The sequence below is a fragment of the Protopterus annectens genome, chromosome 4.part0 (genome assembly GCF_019279795.1).
Source record: "Protopterus annectens isolate FY-2018-M chromosome 4.part0, PAN1.0, whole genome shotgun sequence".
NCBI classification, from domain to species: Eukaryota; Metazoa; Chordata; order Ceratodontiformes; family Protopteridae; genus Protopterus; species Protopterus annectens.
In genome coordinates this window covers 699217762-699242128 of record NC_056733.1, presented here as the reverse complement: position 1 = coordinate 699242128, position 24367 = coordinate 699217762, and the positions used below count along the sequence as shown (strand labels likewise).

Below are 24367 nucleotides of genomic sequence, written 5' to 3'. Positions count from 1 at the left end.
TAATATCAAGGACCATGCGGAATAAAGGTTAAGTCCCAAGACTGGAAAAACTCCCTTATCAGTTTCAGCAAAAGGTTGAGATCCCTCATCAAATCCTCTAAAGCTAGCTATGAAAACAGAATTGCAGCAGAAAGTAAAGACAACCACAAGGCCTTCTATAGTTACGTAAAGAATCACCATGGCAATACCCAGATTTGCTCTGAGGTACTGCACAATGGTATCTTCTATACCGAGCCAACAGATATTGCAAATATACTGGCGAACAGATTCAGTGCTAACTTTACCCCCCACCCCCCGAAAGGACCAATCACGATACCAGTAGATTGCCAGGCATCCAATATTACTGATGCACAGGTTAAAACAGCACTGTCCAAGGCCAAGAATACAACTTCTATGGGAGCTGACAGTATCCCTGGCTGTGTACCACATGAACTACAGAGTGAAATGGCACCTCACCTGTGTGCCCTGTTCAATCACAGCCTCACCTCAGGCTTTGTCCCTAACGAATGGTGCACTGCTACAGTCATCTGTCTCCAAAAAGGAGCGACTACAGACCCCGGAAACTATTGCCCCATTAGCCTGACAACTCTGATATGCAAAGTTATGGAACACATCATCATGGACCTAATAAACAAGGATATAGGGAATCTCCAAACTCTAGATCCTACACAGTTTGGTTCTGTGAAGGTAGATCATGCCTGCTTAACTTGGCAGACTTCTTTGAGTCAGTCACCAGTGCTGTGGATGTAGGTAAGGTGGTTCATACAGCCTGCCTTGATCTGGCCAAGGCCTTTGACACCATTCCCCACTCAGGAGTCATAGAAAAACTTACTAAAGCTAGGCATCAACCCCTCTATCACTAGGTGGGTTGCAAACTGGCTCACAGATAGAACCCACAGTGTGCAAGTAGCTAACTCCAAGTCAGACTGCCAACCAGTCACGAGTGGAGTCCCACAGGGTTTGGTCCTGGGTCCTCTCATGTTTGGCATTTACTTCTCTGAAGTCCAGGCCAACACAACGGGACTCTGGCTGACAAAGTTCACAGATGATTGCAAGTTGGAAGCTATTATTAACTCTCCAAGTGATGCTGACATCCTACAGAAAGGCCTCAATGAGACCAATGACTGGTGTCAGAACCATGGCCTTAAGCTCAATGCCAAAAAATGTGCCTTCATCCCTTTTGGGAAAAATCCAGTTCCCTTGAATTACCACACTGATGGTAGTCCACTGAACACAGAAGACATTATAAGAGATCTGGGAACATAGGTTGACAGCAACCTCTCTTTTGACCACCAAGTTGCCACTGTGGTCAGAAAGTCATTCTACGCGGCACATCTCATTACTAAGGGTTTTGCATACAGGAAGAAATGGATCACTGTCTCCTCTACTCTTCCCTCATTAGGCCAATCATCGAGTACAATGCCGAATTTGGCATGTACCTCACTAGAAACCTGCACCATCTGGAGAGGCCACAATAGTACCTCACAAAGAGGATCCTAGGCCTTAAACAATTGTCTTATATGGGCAGACTCAAAAAACTCCAACTATTCTCTGTCTCATATCACCTACTTAGAGGCGATCTCTGCTTGACATACAAAGCCATGCCTGACACAGCTCTGTTAGAAATGCTACATCTAAAGAAATCCCAATCCCTCCACACCACACACTCCAGAGACCTCAACCTCATTACCACAATCAACAGAATATGCTGGAGAGACAGGTTCATAACCCAGAGACTGCCCATGCCATGGAATAGACTTCCCATACATATCAAGCAGAGCACCTCACTGGCCCTCTTAAGGAGAAATCTTGATGAGTGGATGGAAAATAGAAAATCCGCCTCAGGGATCACTCCAGTGGCTCTACTCGACAGAGGCACTGGGAACTAAGGTTGGGTGGCACAATGCCAGGGTAGTCCTATGGGCTAGGCTTGGCTCCAGGGCCATTAGCCTAAGAACCGATATCTTACCAAATACATAAACTGATTCACTACTTAAATTAAGACAAAATCCTCCAAAGGCAGACGTCCTGTCTGGTGGACCCCAGCCATAAACAAACTATACAATAGAAGGAGGAAGCTACTACAGGATAGAGCAAAATCCCAAAAAGGGAAGGCATCTCTGATCAGTATTAGCAAAAATCTACGGGCACTCATAAAATCGTCTAAGGCCAGCTTAGAGAGAAAAATTGCACAGGACACTAAGGATAATCACAAGGCTTTCTTTAGTTATGTTAGGAACCTGGGTGGGAATTCCCAGATATGCTCAGAATTAGTCCAAAATGACAAAAAATACACCGAACCCACAGACATTGCCAACATCCTAGCTGACAGGTTCAGCACAAACTCCTCCCCCCTCCCCACCAAAAGGGCAAATATCTATCCCAGCAGAGTGCTGCCCCCCTCCTGACATCTCAGATGCTCAGGTAAGAGAGTCGCCCTCTCCAAAGCAAAAAACACAGCATCAATGGGACCAGACGGTGTCCCGGGCTGCGTCCTACATGAACTCCAAGAAGTGCTAAACCCAATCATGAAACTACTGTTCAATCTCAGCCTTACTACAGGATATGTACCTAAAGAGTGGCGTACAGCAACAGTGGTCCCTCTCCACAAAGGTGGTGCCTCAACGGATCCTGGAAACTAACGCCCCATAAGCCTGACAAGCTTGGTCTGCAAAGCTATGGAAAGGATCATCATGGACCTCATAAATAAAGATATTGGGGACCTACAGACACTGGATCCTACCCAGTTCAGCTTTGTTAAGGGTAGATCCTGCCTCTTAAACCTGGTCGATTTCTTTGAAACAGTCACCAAGGCCATTGACGAGGGGAAGGTGGTCCATACAGCCTACCTGGACCTCGCAAAAGCCTTCGATACAATACCCCACTCAGGCATTATAGATAAGCTCACCAGCTTAAATATAAACCCCTATCTCAATAGATGGGTTGCAAACTGGCTCAAGGACAGAACCCACATGGTTAGAATTGCTGGAGCCATGTCAGACTCCAAACCAGTTACAAGTGGCATCCCACAAGGCTCAGTCCTGGGACCTCTCTTGTTCGGTATATATTTCTCGGAGGTACAGGCTAACACAGAAGGACTGTGGCTGACCAAGTTCGCAGATGACTGCAAACTGGGCGCCATAATCGACTCTCCAGCCAACACAAGCATCGTCCAAAAGGGCCTCATAGAAACAGACAACTGGTGCCAGAGCCATGGCCTCAAGCTAAATGCCAAAAAGTGTACAGTCATCCCCTTTGGCAAAAACAAAATGCCCACAAATTACCACATAGGTGGTAATCCATTAAATACAGAAGAAGTAATTAGGACCCTGGGGACCCAAGTTGATAGCAATCTCTCATTTGACAACCACATGGCCAAAGTGGTTAGAAAAACATTTTATATAGCCCACCTAATCATGAAGGGATTCACATCTAGATCAGGGGAGGTCATCGTGCCTCTTTACTCATCCCTCATCAGGCCCATAATTGAGTACAATGCCCCTTTTGGGATGTACCTTACCAGACACCTGCAGCAACTGGAAAGACCCCAAAAGTACCTCACCAAGAGGATCAAAGGGCTCAAACAGATGCCATATGCTGCCCGGTTAAAGAAACTCCAGCTCTACTCAGTGGCATACCGCCTGCTCAGAGGCGATCTGTGCCTGACGTATAAAGCCATATCCAACCCGGAATTAATGGACATGCTGCACCTCAGAGTATCCAAATCCCATCGAGCTACGCGCTCGAGAGACTTGAACCTCAGCACTGAAATAAATAGGACATGCTGGAGGGACAGATTCATAACCCAGAGGCTCCCTTCACTCTGGAATAAAATCCCAGTCCAGGTTAGGCAGAGTCCCTGATTGACTCTCTTCAAGAGGAATCTTGATGAGTGGATGGGAGATTGTAGGTTTACCCCAGGTTTCACTTCTGTGTCACTGTTAGACAGAGGCACAGTATACTAACCTCGAAAAAGGGCATAGCAAAATTAATTTAAAATGGGTGGTGAAAGCCAAACACACTCTGGCTAGGCTTATAAATGCCCTAGGGTAGATAGCCTAGTATGAACCTATGAACTTAAGGGTCACAATAAGCACTCCATAAAAAGGGAAAACTTATGGTAAAAATACAAAAACTCTCTGCAAGATACAGCAACATTATAAATAAATAAAAACAACACAGATCTAGGACTAAAATGCATAAACTGCAATTAAAGGCAGAAAGATTGAAGGGGTGATGGACATGAAACTTGTGTTAAAGAGGTCGAACATTGTCAGATGAAATTATGACAATGGCAGAAATAAATGACCGAGAATTTAAAACTGTATGACAAAACATTCTTCAGATCTTGACAGACAGAATACATTTGTAAAATAAAAACAAGCACAGTTACAGACTGACAGCTCATCAGATTTCAAAGGCTGACAGTCCATCAGTGCATGTAGCTATGAAAAATTGGAGGAAAGACGTACCCATCCACTAACAGCGGATTTGTTCCCTGCACGACAAGGTGACCAACCGTGCCATATGCACTACCAGGGAATAACAAGAACTCCTTCACAAAGGCAAGCATTCCAACATGTCAAGCCTAAATTATCTATCATCAGCTCAATCTGCAATTCAATTGTACACAGAAAGTCTGCATATACATTTCTGCTCAAAACAGAGTCTACACATTTAAAGGACAGTCACCCAACGGTTTTAACATAATCATCATTACTTACTATAGCATGTTCACCTACACATATAATACAAACATGCTTACCTTCCGGCGCTCCGTGCCTCCCATATCAACAGATGTTTATACCGTACACTAGAAAGCCCACTACTGACAACTTATAACAAACGCCAAATAAAAGAGCAACCGATAATAAATTAAATGTACACAGTCATAAATGCTGTGGTCCACCCCAAGAATACCTCACTACCTAAACACACATACATCCACGTGGTTAAGCTTAGCTGAGGACCCCTAAACTTTTACTATTAATCCTGCCTTTTGCCTACGTAGTATAAAAATACAATGACGCTGTATGTCGTAAAATAATACTACTCTGAGAAATACTGTAACTAACTTAAACGAATTTTCCAGTTCGTAATAGCAAGCCGTCACGTTGGTTTGTTAATCAGGCGCTCCGTAGTCTTCCAGTCCTAAGGTCTTTTTTCTGTCACAAGCGACTTTGTTTTACATGTGGGAGCAAATGTAACGCTGAGTAGGGAGGCAGTAAATTATCTTCTGATGTGTTTTTCAGTAGCTTGCGTACTAGTGTGTGCAGTGACAAGTTATCACTTTGCGAAGAGAAGTTTGATTAATAATATCAGTACTTGAATAATATAGATAGTGCGTATATATACATGTGTGTGTGTGTGTGTATATATATATATATATATATATACACACATGTATATATCTGTACATCTTTATGGGGAACAATCCTATTAATTCAGCAAATGAACATTTTATAAGTATAAAGTAAGTAACAGAGTTAAACCATCGTGAGTTTTTTAGTGAAGTTGTTAGTAGGAGTTGGTGTTCAACATTGTGTCATTTTTTTTCTACATTTTTAGAGGAAGTGTTATACAGCTTGGGGAACGTAAGGTAGGTTGTGAGGTATATGATAATAGCCAAATAGTGTAAACATTATTAAGTATTCTAGGTTCGGAATATGGCATAAACTAATAAACTCTGTTTGTCCTGATTGAGTATTGTGGGTTATGCCATACCTCTCAACAGTCCTTGATTTTTGGCTCAGTAGTGTGCCCGTTGCCAAATGTGGGATTATGGGGATAAAAGGTGGTGGATTACACTTAGAACTAATGAAAATTGCCGTTATAGATTTTACTTTTGAAATTCATGTTCATTCATATTTTCTTATTCAATCAATTTCTCAAGTCAGTGGTGCTAATATTTAAAAAAATATATGCCCTTGATTATATCTGGATTTGTCAATGATTCTGGATCTTATCTTATTATCTGTATTTGTTTTAATAACGTTTTTAAATATATCTGGTGTCACCATTTCTGAGTACTACCTGTGCTAAAGCATGGTCTCGTTTTTCAGTGGTTGCATGTGAAATTGCAGTAATCATGACATATTTATCCAACCACTTCAAATGAGCATCTGTAAAAACAGAACCATTTTTACAAAGAACAGAGCTATATAGCTCACAGGCAGTCTAGGCCATGACTTCTCAAGCTATTTCCAAGCATATGAAATTGAATGTGATAGCGATTTATAGTTTGTTTAACAATCATTGCATATCTTTACTTCATTTCTACATCCTGAGCCATGCCAGGTTGCCCTATGTATTATCTGGCTAATTATTTCATTCTGGACATTCTAGAATGTGTCATTCAACTGTTTTCAGCATTACAGAACAACCTTGTGGATGAATTATTACTCTAGATCACCAGTGCAAACACATATCCCAGATATATGCTAGTCTTCTAGAATAATACAGCATTCACATTGGTTCAGTTATGCTAGGTCTTCTTTTCTAACATATTTCATCTGTGGCACTCCACTCTGTAATTGGTTCAGTAAACAGACATACCCTGACACTTAGCATAAGTACTTGATCAGACATGAAGTCTTTTTTTTAAATGGGTGCCATGTTGAATACATTATCAGCATTGTGTGATGCAACCAGTATTACTGATACAGAACCTGGGTAGTAAAGTCAGAGCAATTGAGGAAACTAAAGGTGGTGGAGATGTGGTAGGATGCACACTGTGGGACAGACAAATTATTACATCAAAGCAGAATTTATTTATTTATTGACATTTGATTACGAGGAAAGTCTGACTGGTAGGTAGGTGCCCATTTTCAGTGGAGGCCCAGGGAGAAAATTATTACAAAAACATTTTAAGAACAAAAATGTTACGGTCTTCAAAAATAATACAAAAATATGTACAGTTTAAATAATTATACCAAATTACACATAATTTGAAAATACTATTTAAGAATAGATCAAACCTACATGATAATTTAATATTTAGAGACATTTTAGTCAGTTTATAGACAAAACGTAAGTTAGTATAAGCAGGAATTGCAGTATGAAGTGAAAGAAAAAACAGTTATATAATATTTAGAAAGGGAGTCAGAAGAGGGAACTTGATTCAAGTAAGGAAGTGAGTGAAGAAGGGAGAGTAAGAAGATGTAAGGTATAAAGATATACTTCGTAAACAAAGCACCATATGCGTAATCCCCTGATGGCAATAAAACGCTGAATAAAATCCAATGTTCAAAACACGACATGCACTTCTGTAAGCTCAATAAAACTTTTATTTCAAACCAGAGTGAGCGCTTTCGCCAATGGGCTTCTTCAGACTCAATACAGGTTAAAAACTCAGCTTGTTTAAAAAGCCCTCCATGAATTATCATTGGTTGCTAGACTCATTATTAATACAAGGCGTTTCTTAAAGTAATACATACATTATATGCTAAACTAATTAAAACCATAGACTCTTTCGAGTAGCACTCTCGAAAGAGTCTATGGTTTTAATTAGTTTAGCATATAATGTATGTATTACTTTAAGAAACGCCTTGTATTAATAATGAGTCTAGCAACCAATGATAATTCATGGAGGGCTTTTTAAACAAGCTGAGTTTTTAACCTGTATTGAGTCTGAAGAAGCCCATTGGCGAAAGCGCTCACTCTGGTTTGAAATAAAAGTTTTATTGAGCTTACAGAAGTGCATGTCGTGTTTTGAACATTGGATTTTATTCAGCGTTTTATTGCCATCAGGGGATTACGCATATGGTGCTTTGTTTACGATTTTACATATTCATTACGTGAATCCCCGTCTCAACCAAGTGCTGCTCTGCGTTTGGATTGTGTCTATAAAGATATACTTGTTCATATTTACAGATATAGTTTATCCTGGGGTTGAGCAACAACAGTGCCAAACTTTGGCAAGAAAGTACTTCTGAATGGTTTTAAAGGAGTAGAGGGAGGGTATTGATCTGATGGAAATAGATAAGGAGTTCCACGCCTTAGCAACATGTTAGAGTACAGACTATGCCCAGCAGATTTGTTATGTTTGTGGACAGAGATAGATTTTGATCATTGGATCATAATAACCAATTAGGAACACAGTTGTGTAGAATTGTATTTAGTGCCGGACAAGCAGATGGATGCCGGATAATTTTATAGGTGTTATGAAGCTGTGCATATGCTAATTGATAGAGTAGTTCCATCCAAGTTAGGCTTTTTAGTGCTCTACAATGTTGGGTTCTGAAAAAGGTATTTGCTGCAAATTTAGCCACTTTATTGTGGCATTGTTCAAGTTTTGATTTTTGTGATGCCTGGAGGTTAGTATGGGTGGGAACACCATAAAGTAGTGAGGGGAGGAGGTAAGTAGTAGCAGATGTAGTTTTAGTTTCATTCTTGAGAAAGTTGTTGGCTCCATGAACCATTCCTAGTTTTTGGTGAGTTTATGCAATTTTTTATATGCGGGTCAAATTTAAGATTAGCATCCATCATCCCTAATTATTTACTATAAGAAGTGACTTCAGTGGTTGTATTATTAAGGGAGATAATTTAAATTTTTTTTCTTAATGACAGAGGGATATGAGGAAAAAATTTTCAGGAGGATGATTTACAAAGTTATGTTTCAGTGGCTATAAAAGCTATCTAATTTTTTGGAGATGTGCCATGTTGTTAGATGTTCATGTGAGTGTGACGTCATCTGCATATTGTATTATGGAGGCCTGTTGTGTGGATGTATGGAGTGTGTTGGCAAGAATGTTAAAGAGGAGAGGACCAAGGACAGACCTTTGTAGTACACCAGTGGTGACTGGGAGTAATGGAGAAAAGGTGGAATGCCATTTTACTAACTGATATGTATTAGATGGGTAGGTTCTGAACCCTAGAAGAGTGGGCTGAGATAGACCTAGTGAGGATATTTGAAGTAGAAATTTGTTATGACAAACTGTGTCAAAGGCTTTAGACAAGTCTAGAAATAAGGAGACTAGTTAGACATTATCACTAGCTTTATTGACAGTATCTATAAAGGTTAGAAGTGCAGTGTTAGTACTGTGGGAGAGTTGGAAGCTGTATTCTGTGGGGTTCAGGAGTTCTTCCTCCAAGAGATGGTTTAGCAGTTGTTTTTGAATACATTTTCAAGTATTTTAGAGGATAAGATTGCTATAAGCCAAAAGTTAGCAATGTCTGTTGAATTTCCTTCTTTGTAAAGGGGATAATGTGTGATTTTTTTTTTCCAGAGATAGGGAATGTGGGATTCCTGGATTGATCTGGAAAAGGTAATTTCTTTAAATGAGCCAGATAAATTATTTGGACACGTAAATAGAGATGTGGCTGCCGGACCAGATGGAATAGGGATTGAAATGTATAAAAAAACATTTTTTAAGATTTTGAATGAATGGTTAAATGAAGGTTTTATGTATGAAGAATTATGTAGTGGAATACTTAAATTCATACGGAAGAAGGAAGATAGAAGACAATTTAAAAAAATGGAGACCGATAGTATTGAAAAAGATTATAAGATCTTTATGAAAATAATAAAAAAGAGATTTGAAACTAAAATGGAAAATATTATGGAAGATAGTATATATAGTATAAAGGGGAAGGGTTGTCAAGAATTATTAATGGTAATTGGCGAAATTGTGGATGATATTATGAACAGAAAAGAAGTAGCAAAAATCATGATTCCACCTCTTCTGCATACACTCCAATATCTACATCTCCACTCTCATCAAAACTACAATTACCAGTCACACACACACATCATTCCTCATATCCTTAAACCTGTCTTACTCTCCCACCCTTACAATACAATTTCCCTAAATATGACAAGTATATAATTAACCTTATCAGAACCAAAGTTAGTATTGCAGCTAGACTGACACTTAGTGGTGACATACATTTTATTTATTTTATTTTACATTTGTTGACCGGGATGGTCCGACTGGATACATGTCCATTTTCAGCGGAGGCCCGGGGAGAAAAGCTCCACAGTGAAAAATACAAATAAGTTTACAAATTGCATAGATGAAAAAAATTGCTAGTTAACATATTATATACATTCATGGTTAAGCTGATGATAGCAGTATTACAGCTAAAATACAACTTTGAAAAACTAGTGAAAAACTTGTGCATTTCAAGAGACATTACAGTAACTATGTACAGTTTCCAGTTCATTAAGTTTCTAGAATTCTGAGGGATGATAAAGAAACTGCTTGCTTTAATACAGCAAGGTAGGATTAATAGTCGGTTAGAATAGGAAATTGAGAAGAAACCCAATTTGTTCAAGTAGTGTAGGATGTGTTGCAGATGACAGGACCTAGCCTGGATTTACGCATGGGCATACCCAATGTGCCTTAAGGAATTGGGTAAGATATTTTTTAAATTGAGAAAGTGAATTGGAGAGTCTTAGGTTGTTAGGTAGGGAGTTCCAAACCTTGCCTATAGAATTGGCATAGAGAGCATCCCCTCCCATGTTGTTGGATTTGATGGTTTGGACCAGTAATCTGCTAGAGGAGCGAAGACTACTTAGGCTGGAGTAGGGAGTCAGTAGATTATTTAGTGAGGGGGTTTTGTCAGGTTCCTTAATGATTTTATATGCTTCAGAGAGTTGGTTAAGTTTGAGAATATTTGGTAGTACTGACCAGTCAAGTTTCTTTAGGTTAAGGCAGTGATGTGTTCTATAAGGGGCACCTGTTATGAATCTAGCAATGTGATTGTAAGTCACGGAGAGTTTATTAATGTCACCTATATTGAGGAAAGAGAATACAGGGAAGCATACAGTAGCGTGGAGAGGAGATGGGTATGTGCTATAGTTAGTTTGGCAATGGGGGTGAGGAAGTTCTTAATTCTATACAATGATCCGAGTTTCTTGTTTACAGTCTTTATGGTTTGACTGATGTGCAAGTTAAATTTAAGTTTATTGTCAATAGTGACCCCTAGTAGTTTAGTGTTAGTGTCAGGTTCAATTATGGTGCCATTATTAGACTGAACGAAGAAGGTGATATTATTAGCTAGTGGGCAGTATTGTCCTGGAAGAGAAACTGAGGTGGGAAAGAATAGTAAAAGCTTAGTTTTTTTTAGGATTAAGGATGAGATTCCTCTCTAATAGCCATGTTTCAATTGTAGCAAAGCATTGTTGGGTCATTGCTTGTAAATCAGGGAGAGCGGCATTCGAACAAATAAGGGTGGAGTCGTCTGCGTATTGGATGCATGTGGCTTGAGGGATAACTGAGTGAAGTTCATTTATGAACACGGAGAAGAGAAGGGGACCTAGAATGGAGCCTTGTGGAACTCCTATGGTATTAGGTAAGGGTTGAGAGAGTTTATTTTGCCATTGGACTGCCTGTTGCCTTCCAGGGAGATAGGCATGGAACCAGTTGAGAGCTGAATTATCAAAGTGGAAGGTTTTTAGTGTCTGTAGAAGTAGTTGGTGATTGACCATGTCAAAGGCTTTTGACAAGTCAAGAAATAAGGCAGAAGATATTTTTTTGTTGTTACGATTTGTATTAATTGAGTCAGTAAAGGATAGGAGGGCAGTGGTCGTACTATGATGGGGTCTGAAGCCATGTTGAGATTTGGTCAAAAGATTGTTTAGAGAGAGGTGATTAAGAAATTGTTTATGAACACATCTTTCCATGATCTTAGCTATTGGAGATAAAATTGCTATAGGTCTATAGTTAGATGGTTCGGTAGAGGAACCACCTTTATGGAGTGGTATTACATAGAATATTTTCCAAATAGTGGGGATAGTGGCCTCAGTAATGGTTCTGTTAATCAGGATGGAGATTGGGGTAGGCTATAGCATCAGCTGCTATTTGCAGGTATTCGGCTGGGAGCCGATCTGCCGAGAGGGTGGTTGGTTTAAGTTTCTTCAGTAAGGTTTGATGTAGGAGGTGGGTATATGCTGTAGTTTAAAGGAGGGGAATGTGTCTTCAGTAACATTAGTTTGGGGAGGGGAAGGGGGAGGAAGTTGATTGGCTAGTGAGTGAATAGTCTCAGTAAAGAAGGAGTTGAAGGTGTTAGCTATGACTTCTGGGTTTTTGTCAATAAGAGTCTCAGGGGTAGGAGTGGCTGATTTCCCAGGATGGAGGAGATTGTTTAAGCCTGCCCAGAACTTCTTAGGGCTGTTCTGGTGTTTCTCTTGAAGGTGACAGAAATAGTTCTTTTTGTCCAGTGTGCTGGCTTTTTTAGTTTCATTTCTAAGTTGTTGGAATTTAATACGGTCTAGGGGTGCCTTGGTGGCTCGCCGTTTGTCCCAGGCTTTGTCTCTAAGTTTAATTTGGTTTTCGTTTCTTTGGTTAGCCAGGCAGCTATCTTCACCTTAGTCCTGGTAAGTCGGTTAGAAGCATGAATGTCAAGAATCTTTAGGAATGTGTCATTAAAAAATGTCACACTCTCCTCAAGGGGTAAAGTTTTTAGCTTAGACCAGTTGCAAGACTTGAGTTCTGCTACAAATTGTGGTGGAACAAATTTCTTCTTATTTCTAACAAGTCTATGTAAGGGAAGGTTTGTCCTGGAAACTTTGTGTTTAATTAAGAAAGTGACAAGGTGGTCACTCAGATCATTAGGAATGGTCCCTGTGGTATACTTATGGGCGTGGTTATTGGTAAGGATCCAGTCTAGTATACTCTCTTTTTGGTGAGCGGTACCTATTCTTGTTGTAGAGATTATATTTTGGGAGAATCCATACAGGTTAATGGGTGTAGGATTAGTCTGTGCGGAACATAGGGTCCAGTCAATGTTAACATCACCAAGTACAATGGTTTCTTGAGGGTAGTTAGTAGCTAACCAATTTAACGTTAGCTCCATAGTTTCTAAGTTGTTCCCAGGTGGAATATATATTACAAAGAGGTTAATACTTTTTTGGTTATTTAGGCATATTTTTAAGGCTAATGTCTCTGCATTGGCTGTTATAGGGGGTTGGATAGGATGCATTATGATATTAAGTGAACTTTTGAACAGGACAGCTATACCACCACCCCTTTTTTTTCTACGGTCAACCCTTAAAATATTATATCCAGGTGGGAGAATCTCTTCATCTTTGGTGATTGGTTTAAGCCATGTTTCTGATAGGCACATAATATCAGGGAGGTGTGTGGCTATCATGGCATGTAGGTTTTGAAGCTTATTGTTAATGCTTCTAAGGTTAAGATGGAAGATGAGAAGGGAGCTGGCTGTCCTTTGGGTTAGTATTGGCATGTCAGAATTGGGGTTGGAGGTTGGACCTGGGTTTGGGTGTATATCACCATCTATCATAATACGTTTCTTCAGTTGATCTAAGAGTGTTAGGAGTTTAAATAGTATCTTTTGTCCTTGTTTTGATGTTGGGTCCTTTGGGTATAGTTGGGTGAGGTATATGCAGTTTGTGCCTGACGACTTAATGGGGAGATAGAGAGGAGAAGGGTTGTTAGGGAACGGATTTATGGAAATACCAGTTTGTCCCTTAGGGTAATGATATCCGATGAGCTTTAGGTTTTCATAACTAGTTAGTATGTAGGGAATAATTATAAGTGGTAATATAAGAGGGATAAGAAGGTTCGTAGCTTTTGACATAGTTAAAAGGAAATGGTAATATACTATAATAAAAGGGACCACAAATTAGGATGACTAGTATACTTGACTGCCGGGCTTATGAGAGGAGATGTAGTTAATGGGTGGGCGGATACAATTGGTTCTGGGATAATTGGTTTATGAGAGGAGATGTAGTTAATGGGTGGGCGGATACAATTGGTTCTGGGATAATTGGGGTGTGGTTATTGAGCTAATAAATGTAGAGATAGTGGGGGCGGGTGGAATTAGGGGGCAGGGTGAGGCGCGGGGATACACTGCTCAACAGGAGCTTTCTATATATCAGGTCTTATAATGCAGGTGAGTGTAGAAGGCCACTAATGATAGCAACTCGACCTGCTTGTAGGTAGCAAACAGTTGTTTCAGGTGGAATTTTAGTCCCACGCTCTAGATACTCCTTTGTACTATTTGTAATAGCAGACTTTGGGGATAAAATCCTGGTATCGTCTAACTAACGTAAGCAATAGGCTGAGTTAGATACTGTTTGTATTATCTGCCCTGGTATACTGTCCTGAAATAAAAAGTTACAAGGACCTATTTGTCAAAAATGTAATTATTGACCTTTTCCCAGGGAAGTCTTTGTATTTGGATAAATGGTTGGAGCCTGCCTGTGCAGTCTTGCAGTGGAGAAGTTCTCTTGTTTCACTTCAAAGTTTGGGTCTAACTCTTGGTGGCCACGCGGTGGAAATTTACCGGGCAGGTACCTAGGGAGAGATAGAGTATACACACGTGCTTCAATATTACGAAATCCCCATGCAACAGTTCAGAAGTTTTGAGGGTGTAGTTGAAAACAAACTAATCAACAGACTTATAGTAACTCTAGCAATAGCTTCTGGCCATACCCTCAGAATTCAAGTATAACACAGCTAAACAGTAATTATAAGGATGCGGTTACAAAATACAGTTGAATATAACAAACATGCTTTTGAGTTAGCGAGGCAATACGCCGACTGAGGTTAGTCGATCGGTGTGTTTGCCATGCTCCCACGAACTATAATATGTTACAGAGAACGCCGACTAAGATTTGGCATTGCTCTTATTAATCAGCGTTCCTACAGGGTGCACAAGTTTAGTTTTGGCGTTCAGGATTTAGCAACGCACCAATGAAACATTTATCTAGTCTAAAACTGTAGCATACAATGTATTTCTGATTTCATTTATCTAGCCTAAAACTGTAGCATACAATGTATTTCTGGTAACAGAGTATCACAGACCACATGTAGCAAAAACGCTCTCGTAATAGTCTCAGCTTTAGTGTAACAGTGCTAGCATATGTTGCATAGCGGTGTAGGTTAGGTTGTTCGTGCTGATTCTGAATAATATATATTGAGCACAGTATGTGAAAATCAGCTAAATGCAGCTAAATCACTAGCAGTTATCGGCAGATACATTGGTAGAAAGCTATTAAATAGTCAAGCATAGACAATGTTGCATACCTTAGGGCAGGAGCAGGCAGCTAGGCGGAGGAACAACACTCACATTAGTATCCTTTGATTTTATGGTGGAAACTAGCAGGGGTTTTTAAAAACTCCTCTACGTCGCTTGAGAGAGAGAGGGATTAACTCACCATACACCGCTCAACAGGAGCTTTCTGTATATCAGGTCTTATAATGCAGGTGAGTGTAGAAGGCCACTAATGATAGCAACTCGATCTGCTTGTAGGTAGCAAACAGTTGTTTCAGGTGGAATTTTAGTCCCACGCTCTAGATACTCCTTTGTACTATTTGTAATAGCAGACTTTGGGGATAAAATCCTGGTATCGTCTAACTAACGTAAGCAATACATCCTAATCCTAGCCTAATCCTAGCCCAAATTATATAAATACCTGTTCTTATAATAATAATTCTTCCCATAACACACTTCATCTTCTTAGAAAACCTAACGACATACTAATATTGAATACGAATGTCAGAAGCATTACCAATAAAGTACATGAACTACATGCCAACCTTTTCCTGTATTCCCCTGACATAGTATTACTAACCGAGACATGGCTTAAACCTGAGATTTCCATGAAATATTAGCTCCAGGCTACAACATCTTATGTAATGGTTGTGCTTCCAAAAAAGGAGGTGTTGTAGCCTTGATGTTTAAAAATCAACTGAATGTAGAAATCCTGGATATTTGCATGCCACTCTTTGCCAGTGCAGACATTTTGCTTGCAAAACTTAAACTTAATTCCAAGAAAAGCATAGTTATAATAGGTTGCTATATTCCCCCTAGTTTCAACTTAGTAACTCATAAAACCTTACTTTGAATGGACCTCTACTGCCTTCCAGCAGGAAGCCATTTTATTAGGGGACTTTAACATTGACTGGTTATCTTGTAATTCTAATTCTCCCAGCAACTCCACCAACCTCTATGGATATTCCTAGCTTATCTATTCTCCCACAAGAGTTGATAAAACAACCAAAAGACAGTCAGTACTTGACTGGATTCTGACTAATAAACCTACACTTATCTCTGAGTGACCACTTATCCACATTCATAATTAGACATCGCACAACCCAGGATAAATCCATCATTTTCCAAACTATTAGAAACAAAATACATTTTAATCCAACTACCCTTGTTAATATCCTAAAAGCCTGTAATTGGACGCCGCTTAAGTACTTTAACTTAGGTGAAGCTGTTAATTACTTTAGCTCAACCTTCTTGGATGTCCTCAACTCCCAAGTCCCCCCCCTCGGACAATAAGAATAAAATCTAACTATGCCCCCTGGATGAGTAAAGACATCAGATCTCTTCTGAAATCCAGAGATAAAGCCTGGGTCAAATGGCATAAAACTAGATCACTCACTAACAAGCAAGCATTTCTGGAACTCCACAATAAAGCAAAAAAATGTGTCAAAACAGACAAAAGTACGTATGATCACGATATGCAAACCATATATCAAAATAATCCTACAAACATTTTGGTCAGCAATTACCAACATACTCTACCCTGGTTAATCTGGCACTCCCTTTCCAACCTTAACAGATTCCACACATAATGTCCCCACCCAATTCAACATATAATTCACAGATTCAATTCTTAGACTCAAACTTCCAAAACTTTTCATCTTCTAACCCAGCTCCTGAACTCCTTACTAACAGCAGTGGCTTTACCTTTCATTCTGTCCCTACAGACACAATTAAAAAACTCCTCAAGAAACTAAAGCCCACTTCCTTTGCAGCTGTCAACTTTTCAGATGAATTCTTAAGATAGCTGCTGATGCTGTTGCATACCTGGTTTCCATTCTTATCAACTGCTCCATAGCAGAAAATAAAGTCCCAGACATCTGGAAAGTGTCACACATTATCTCACTCCATAAAGGGGGTAGTTCAAAAGTGCTAACCAACTATTGTCCCATAGCTATACTCTCACCACTGTCCAAAATATTGGAAAGGTGTATCTACTCACAAATTATGGATTACCTTACCACCCACAACCTTCTTACTGTTAGCACCACAACAGCCCTTATATCATTCACTCATACAGTCAACAAACACAGAAATAATGGCAACTTTGTGTCCACTATCTTTTTTGACCTGTCTAAGGCATTGCATATGGTTAACCATGATAAACTCATATCATCCCTCTCTGAACTAAACCTCAGCAGATCCACCATTACCTGGTTTCTAAGCTATTTAACAAACAGGCAGGAGGCAGTGCAATGAAAGCATGAACGCTCTCCTCTTCTACCAGTTACACTAGGCATCCCCAAAGGCTTCATCCTTGGACTTTACTTTTTTCTCTCTTTACTAACAAGCTTCACTCCTCCTCACAACATGCTTCAGTCATCCAGTACACTGATGACTCAACACTAATCTGTTCCTCTCCTTCTCTCCATGAACTCCATCTAATAACACAGGCTTCTTTCCTTTCTGTAGAAGAATGGCTTACCAGCTATCAACTAATAATAAGCCCTAATAAAACCAAACTTATCATATTTCCACCAACTATCCTCAATACTCATCCACTCACTTTCTCTATCACATCTCACAATAATACCATTATCTCTCCTGTCACCCACACCAAACTCCTTGGCAATGAAATAGACAGCAACCTGAGATTTGATTACCAGATTGCAGTCACCATTAAAAAAGGACATAAAAAACTAGGAGGGCTATATAGAAACGTGCAATTCTTCACAAGTAGCACTAAGGCAGAAATTTCACAAACGCACCTTCTGTCCATTCTCTTATATGCCTCCCCCATCCTTACCAATCTTAGAAAATCTGATATTGCTAATCTCAAAACCTGCTATCACAAAATTGCAAAATTCACCTCTAATAGTTCTCATCTCACACACCACTGCTCAGTCCTAAAAAGACTTAATTGGCTTGAACTCCCCCATCTTCTCCTCTAAAACCAGCTCATATTTGCCTACAAAATACTTTACTACCCAGACACAATCCCTGTATTACAAAACCTTATACATCCCTACTCCAGTACTAGAGTCCTACGCTCCAATAATAAATTTCTCCTTCAAGTAATTAAACCTTACAACTCTGCTGGATCTTCCCTATCCTCAAATTTCATAGCCAAAAAGTGGAACACTTTACCCACTAACATAACTGCAATCTCCTCCTTAACCCTATTCAAACAATCCCTAAAAGTACACTTACAAGCCAACTGGATATGTAACTGTAACACTCCTGGCTAGACCTCAGATCACACAGGCTTACCTCTTACACCTTTCTATCAGGCATTTTTCCTCCCTTCAGCCAGAAATTCTTTCTCTTACATCTGTAAATCTTTCTTGTCTAAGCCTAAACCCTAGAATATTCTCTGTATCTCTCTTCTACTCCGCCTTTACCACATGTCTTCTAACTTATCTACCTAAAGTGTGTCTCCCTTCTAGCCTAATGTCTATCCTAAACCATCCTACCAGCATTACATTTACAGCTTCACTTTCAAACTATTTTGCTTCTCTTAACTCACTCAGTTACTTATGTTATCAGTTATTGACTACCATTATGGTATTGATGTATTATGTAATTTAAACTGTTCTGTATCTGGGAAATTATGTAAAAGGGAAAATGTCTTAATACTGTAACTGTGTAATAGTAATTGATAATTCTTATGTTGTATGTGCTTTGTTATATGTGGAGAGTTTCTCCCTGGGCCTCTGCTGAAAGGACTTGTATCCAGTCAGACTTTCCCAGTAACCAAATGTAAAATAAAATAAAATAAATGACAAGCCTCCTTAATAAGGCATTTGACACAACTGGACATGAAATCTTATGGGTAATAATGAAATAATATAATATAACTGAGAAAGTTATGAAATGTTTTACATATATATATATATATATATATATACATACACACACACACATATATATATATATATGTGTGTGTGTGTGTGTGTGTGTGTATATATATATATATATATATATATATATATATATATATATATATATATATATATATATATATATATACATATAAGCATGCAGTAATAATAAGGTAAAATAGTTGTAAATGGCTGGTTAAGGCAAGAGGTGCATATGAAGAGTGGTTTAAGACAGGAATGTCCAATGAGCTGTGCACTTTTTGCATTAGTTATGAATGTGATAGTATGTGAAATAAATTACAAAATGAAAGTGGCAACGTATATAACACATGCAGGGTTAAGAATTTCAGTTCTGTTAACATATGTAGATGACATAATAATTGCAAAAAACACAATTTGCATAAAAGAAGTAGTAATTTGCACAAATGAGTGTCTACAGGTGACAGGGATTGCTTTAAATTAAGAGAAGCGTAAAGGCTTAGGTGATGTAATAAAAATATGGGGTATTTATTTTACAATGAATGAAATTACTGTGTTGGGTATAACATTTGGGAATAAAGTTGTAAGTAGAATTCAATAGGGAAGAAACAATAGAAGAAATAAAACTAACCTGTCTTTTCTGGAGAACATATAAATTATCGTTCAAAAAAGGCTTATTTGATTAATTCATTACTGATGGGAAAATAGCATACTTAGTAAGTGTATTTATATTGCCAACAGTATTTGATAAATTATTGCAGATATTTTTTTCATTTATATGGGGTTCTAGATTATACCCAGTAAAAAGAGGAGTTCTGTATGTAAATGAAGAAGGAAGGTTTAGGTTTAATTAACCAAGTAGTACATGCGGCTTCATTAAATTTGTACAAAGCATTAAAGTGGATAAATGACAAGACATTAGTAGTAAAATTGTATAAATATAAGTATGATACATTTGGGATATGCTAAAAAAAGAGTGTATAAATTAAGAAAATGTCACAAATAAAAAAAAAATTGTGGAAAATAAAAACTGATTATATAGAAAAATAATGAAAAGTATGGCATAAGAATGCAATGATAAAACATTACTATGTAAAACCATGGGGAAATTTAACAGATGAAAAAGATAAAGCTATACAAATAAGAAGCAAATGGTGTAATCAGAAAACAGAATTCCAATATTTTTTTGTGGAGACTGGTCATAGATAAATTGCCAGTAAAAGGAAATATGCCATATAAGAAAAAAAGTGAAATAATATGTTTACACTGTCAAGAAGAAACTCAGAACGTGTTTTTGAAATGTAAAAGAGTAAAAAGGTTATGTAAAGAAGATTTTATTGAAGATATAAAAGAAGTGGATAAAATAAACATGGATATGATTAAATATGAATATTATAAGAACAGAAGTAAATAATATGTTAAAAGAATAAATAAAAGTTATTTTATGTTATATGGAATTAAAGAATAAATTAAATATAATTTAATGGTAAATGGGTTTTAGCAACAATATTAAGTAAGATCAGATGGTAGTTATGGAAAAAGGAGTGGGGGTCTAATAGGGATGAAAATTTTAATATGACTGTGTAAACAGATTTGTAGATCTATATATTTGTACAGTTGTAACTATTTAAATATTTTGTAAGTAAGAGATGTTTTTGTAAATAAAGGACCCCTACTCTTTTTGATAGATGCCGTGGTATCTTTTATAACCATCTGAGCTACCATCAATTCAGGCACATGGGGCCTTGGTTTAACATCTCATCCTAAGGATGACATACTCAGGAGTGTAGCACCCCCCCATACTACACTGCAGTGTCAACAATCCATCTACCTGATGTAGGATAAGAACCCACAGTCTTCTGCACCAAAGATGAGTATGCTGCCTGTTGTGCCACTGACAATATCTCGTGTAAAAATGATGAAATATTCACCAAATTAAAAGCAGAGCCACAAGGTTGAAGTTTGATAATAGTAATGTTTCCAACAAGACTTTCAGAATATTTTGTATTATATGGGATATATTACTTCAACAATGGTAATTACTATAAAGTTACCTGTCGTATGGTATACATTCCTTTTAGAAGGCAGAGGTAGTCAGAACAAACATTTTATGGAGGCTTGAGCAAATCTATAGTCTAGGTTGTATACCGACTATTCTACAAAGTATTCATAAATTAGATAGCATCAAAATTCCTAAATATACTTGCAGAAGTGTGTGTGTTTTTTCAACTGTGTATGTTAGGAATTAAAGACTTATAACTGACAGTGAAAAGTGTTCCAGCTGTGAACAACAGAAATGTTCTTGCTGCAGGGTAATTTAGTAGAGAACTAGAAACTGTAAATCCGTAAATCCAGTTTGTCCTTGTCTACAAGCAGAATCACTTATAAAGCTAAAAAAAGCACATGGCCATTTCTTCTTGTCATGGGGATGAACCCTTAATGTTTTTTTAACAGACTATCAGAAGAAGAGACAGACTGGATCCAGAAAATGAGTCTGTTCCTCTCTACATGTAGAATAACTTAGAAGATCAAAAAAGTACAGTCTGACGCCTTTCTGCATATCACTGGGGAAGATGTCTTAAAGGTATTTAACACTTTTTTTGAAGTAGAAAAAGATAGAATAGAAGCAATTACAGAAAAGTATACAAATGATTACAGTAAGTCTAAAAAGAACTTGACATGTATTTACTGTATTTAGAAGCTACCTTGGTTCACAAGTAGGACGGGGGGTAGTCCTGGGGTAAGTTTTTATGTTCCCCATCCATAGATCCAAGTTGTGCTTAAATATGGATGGGGATAAGCTTTTCTTTTATGTGAGTGGGAAGTCTGTTCCACAGCAGTACTATCCTCTGTGAGGTATACCTGCCCTCCAAATCATTCTGTTGATGTTGTGGAAAAGGTTTGGATCCTTAGAGTATTTGTGATGCCATTTGACTTATTGATGTGCAGTAAATCCATCTGTATTGGGTCAGAGGATCCCTTATATGCAGGTCACTTCTTAGTAGTCTGTAGGATACCAAGTATAATGGCAGGGCTTTGAGTCAGTCCAAGTAAGACATGTTGTTTAGGCCTTGTATCCTTTTAGTAAAGTATCTCTGTGGGTGTTCCAGTTGTTGCATGTGTCTAGACAGATGCATGCCAAAGGTGGCATTATACTCAATGATGGTATAATGAGGAGAGCTGAATAACAATGACATCCCTAGAGCTAGACACGATCCCTTTGTTTATAAGCTGTGCAATATAGAAGGACTTTCTTATGACAATGGACACATGTTGGCCAAAAGTTAGGTCATTGTCTACACCTGTTTAGAAATCCCAAACAACTGGTTCACATCTTAAAGGCATATTGTTAATGTGGTAGCTTCCAGGAGTTGATAACTTCCCAAATAATACAATAATGCATTTTTTGGTATTTAGTTTCAGTCCATGTTATTATTTGGGACAAACTTTCGTGCAGGAGGGCTATGTTATCTATCTGCAGTACTTTCTCTCTTTCCACCTCATCTTGATCTTTGGCATTAAATCAAGTACCCAATCATATTATTCACAAATATATACTACTGTATTGCAATGTAACTTATGTATCTGATGTCATTTTCATTCATTCCTCAACAGATGGGTCTCAGATCCTTCCTCAGATCCAGCTTGACTGCATTCATTTAGACTCTCGGATCCAACTGTCGAGCTCCTTGCTTAACCCTTAATGTCTCAGAGCACAGTAATACCTTAGATCTCATTTGCCAGTTTTAAACTTCATACATGGATTGCACTCTCTTGAGATTTAGGGGTGTTTATCAACATTGTTATCAAGTTAAAATAGAAAACATTTAAATCTCTTTAAACTTCACCCTTTCTCTCATTTAATTATCGGGTATTCTCTGCATTACGATTTACAGTTTTTCCTACACATTTTTTTCAGGTTACTGTCTTTACCATTGTTGGTAATTCCCTTTTCTTAGTTTTCTTTCTTTTCTTTCTGTAAAGTTTCCTAGCCATTCAAAGGGTACTTCTGATATATCATTGTTGGTATATTTTTCATTCTATATATTTTCTATTAAAAAAAAGCAACTTCCTTTCTAATTTTTCTACTTTGTTTTTAAAATGGCTGAAAAGCCAATAGGTTTTAAAAAGTGCACTTCCTGTGGACATAAGATACCCAATTCTGATGCCCACAGGAAGTGCATGTATTGTTTAGGGGTGACCCACCTTGAAACCTCCTGTCAGATTTGTGCGGGTTTCAGTTCTCAGGCCTTAAGCGATTGTCACAACAAATTTGTTTTAAAAGGTTTGCTGCCTTTGTCTGCTTTTTCCTCTGCTGCTTCTGTTTCAGGGGATCAACTCCCCCACAAAGAAACAAAAATCCTCTTCAGAAGCCAGGGAGTACAGAAAATGCTCAACTGCCTATTCTCCAAAACCTGCTCCAGCCTCAGAGTCCCTAGCTAAGTAAGTGAAAAGATTGAATCCAACTTCTTCGGACCCATTGTTGAGGACATTCAAATCTCCTACAGCTCTGAGCCCTTGTTTTTCACCAGAACCTATTTCCCCATGGTTCTGATCACCCATTTTACAAGAGACTCTAAAGAAAATGTCGCTTCTCCCTTTAACATTGTCTTCTATCCCATCCTCCCAGAGTCTATCCAAAGCAGATGTGGATAGGATGATGAGTAAGCTCCTCAGGACTCAGATTCAGATGGGGTTATTACCACCTCCATCTTTCATTAGATCTGTGAGCCTCCAACCTGTTTCTCATCCAGTTGTTTCCCCTTCTCTGACATGTCCATCAATTTCAGAGCCCTCAGACCCAAGAATTCCGAGATTTGATGTGTCACATCCAAAGACAGCTAGGTCTTCGACTCCGACTGCATCCCTGACTTGTTTGGCACTGGTGCCCCAGAGCAGGATGAGTCTTGAGGCTGAAACTTCAGCGCTGGATCGAGGGGGAAGGTTTTGACTGCAAGGATTTTGGAGCCATCACTTCCCTTTGGCACTGGATAACTCGGGTCTGACTCCTTCCTTGCAGCAGGAGCCCAGGCAGGGTCAAGCCTCAGTAGCACCTGCAGCTTTGGCTCTGGTGAGGCCAACAATGGCTTCTCCAGGACCTTCTGCCTTTCAGGTGGTCAAGAGGGCTTTTTTTTATATTTATTTGGATCCTACCCTCTACTACCTTCTGATCTGAGTTCTGAGCCTCATCGGCCTATCCCCCAGGGACAGCTAACCGTTCAAGTTTCCAGGCAGTTCCTCTGCAGAAACTTCCCTTCTCTTCTGATATCTATCCAGATCATTGCACTGAAGAGGTTCTCCAGAAGAGGTCATGCAAAAGGAGGCACATAGATTCCCCTCAGGAATATTTAACCAAAGACACTGACATCAGTGAAGGGGAGGGGTCTCCACCAGAAGACGTCTCCTTTGAAGACATTCTAGACATCTTTAGCCAAAAATGTGAATGGTCTACCGATCCCCTTCCCAGGAGGAGTCAGCATTCCTAGAAGCCTTCAGGTCTGGCTTATCTATGTTTTGGGTAACCCCCCCCCCCAGCAGATGTCCTCACT

The 24367-nt window shown here is 38.7% G+C and overlaps 1 protein-coding gene across 1 annotated transcript in view; it reads right to left on the bottom strand.

The window, feature by feature from the left end:
• PES1 (pescadillo ribosomal biogenesis factor 1) overlaps positions 1-4972 on the bottom strand; it is a 773399-nt gene extending 768427 nt beyond the window's left edge. Inside the window, exon 1 of the mRNA XM_044068668.1 lies at positions 4766-4972. Coding sequence (XP_043924603.1) covers positions 4766-4789 — 24 coding nt within the window. The 5' untranslated portion in view covers positions 4790-4972. The remainder of the gene's footprint in view (positions 1-4765) is intronic.
• Positions 4973-24367: the final 19395 nt, after the last annotated feature.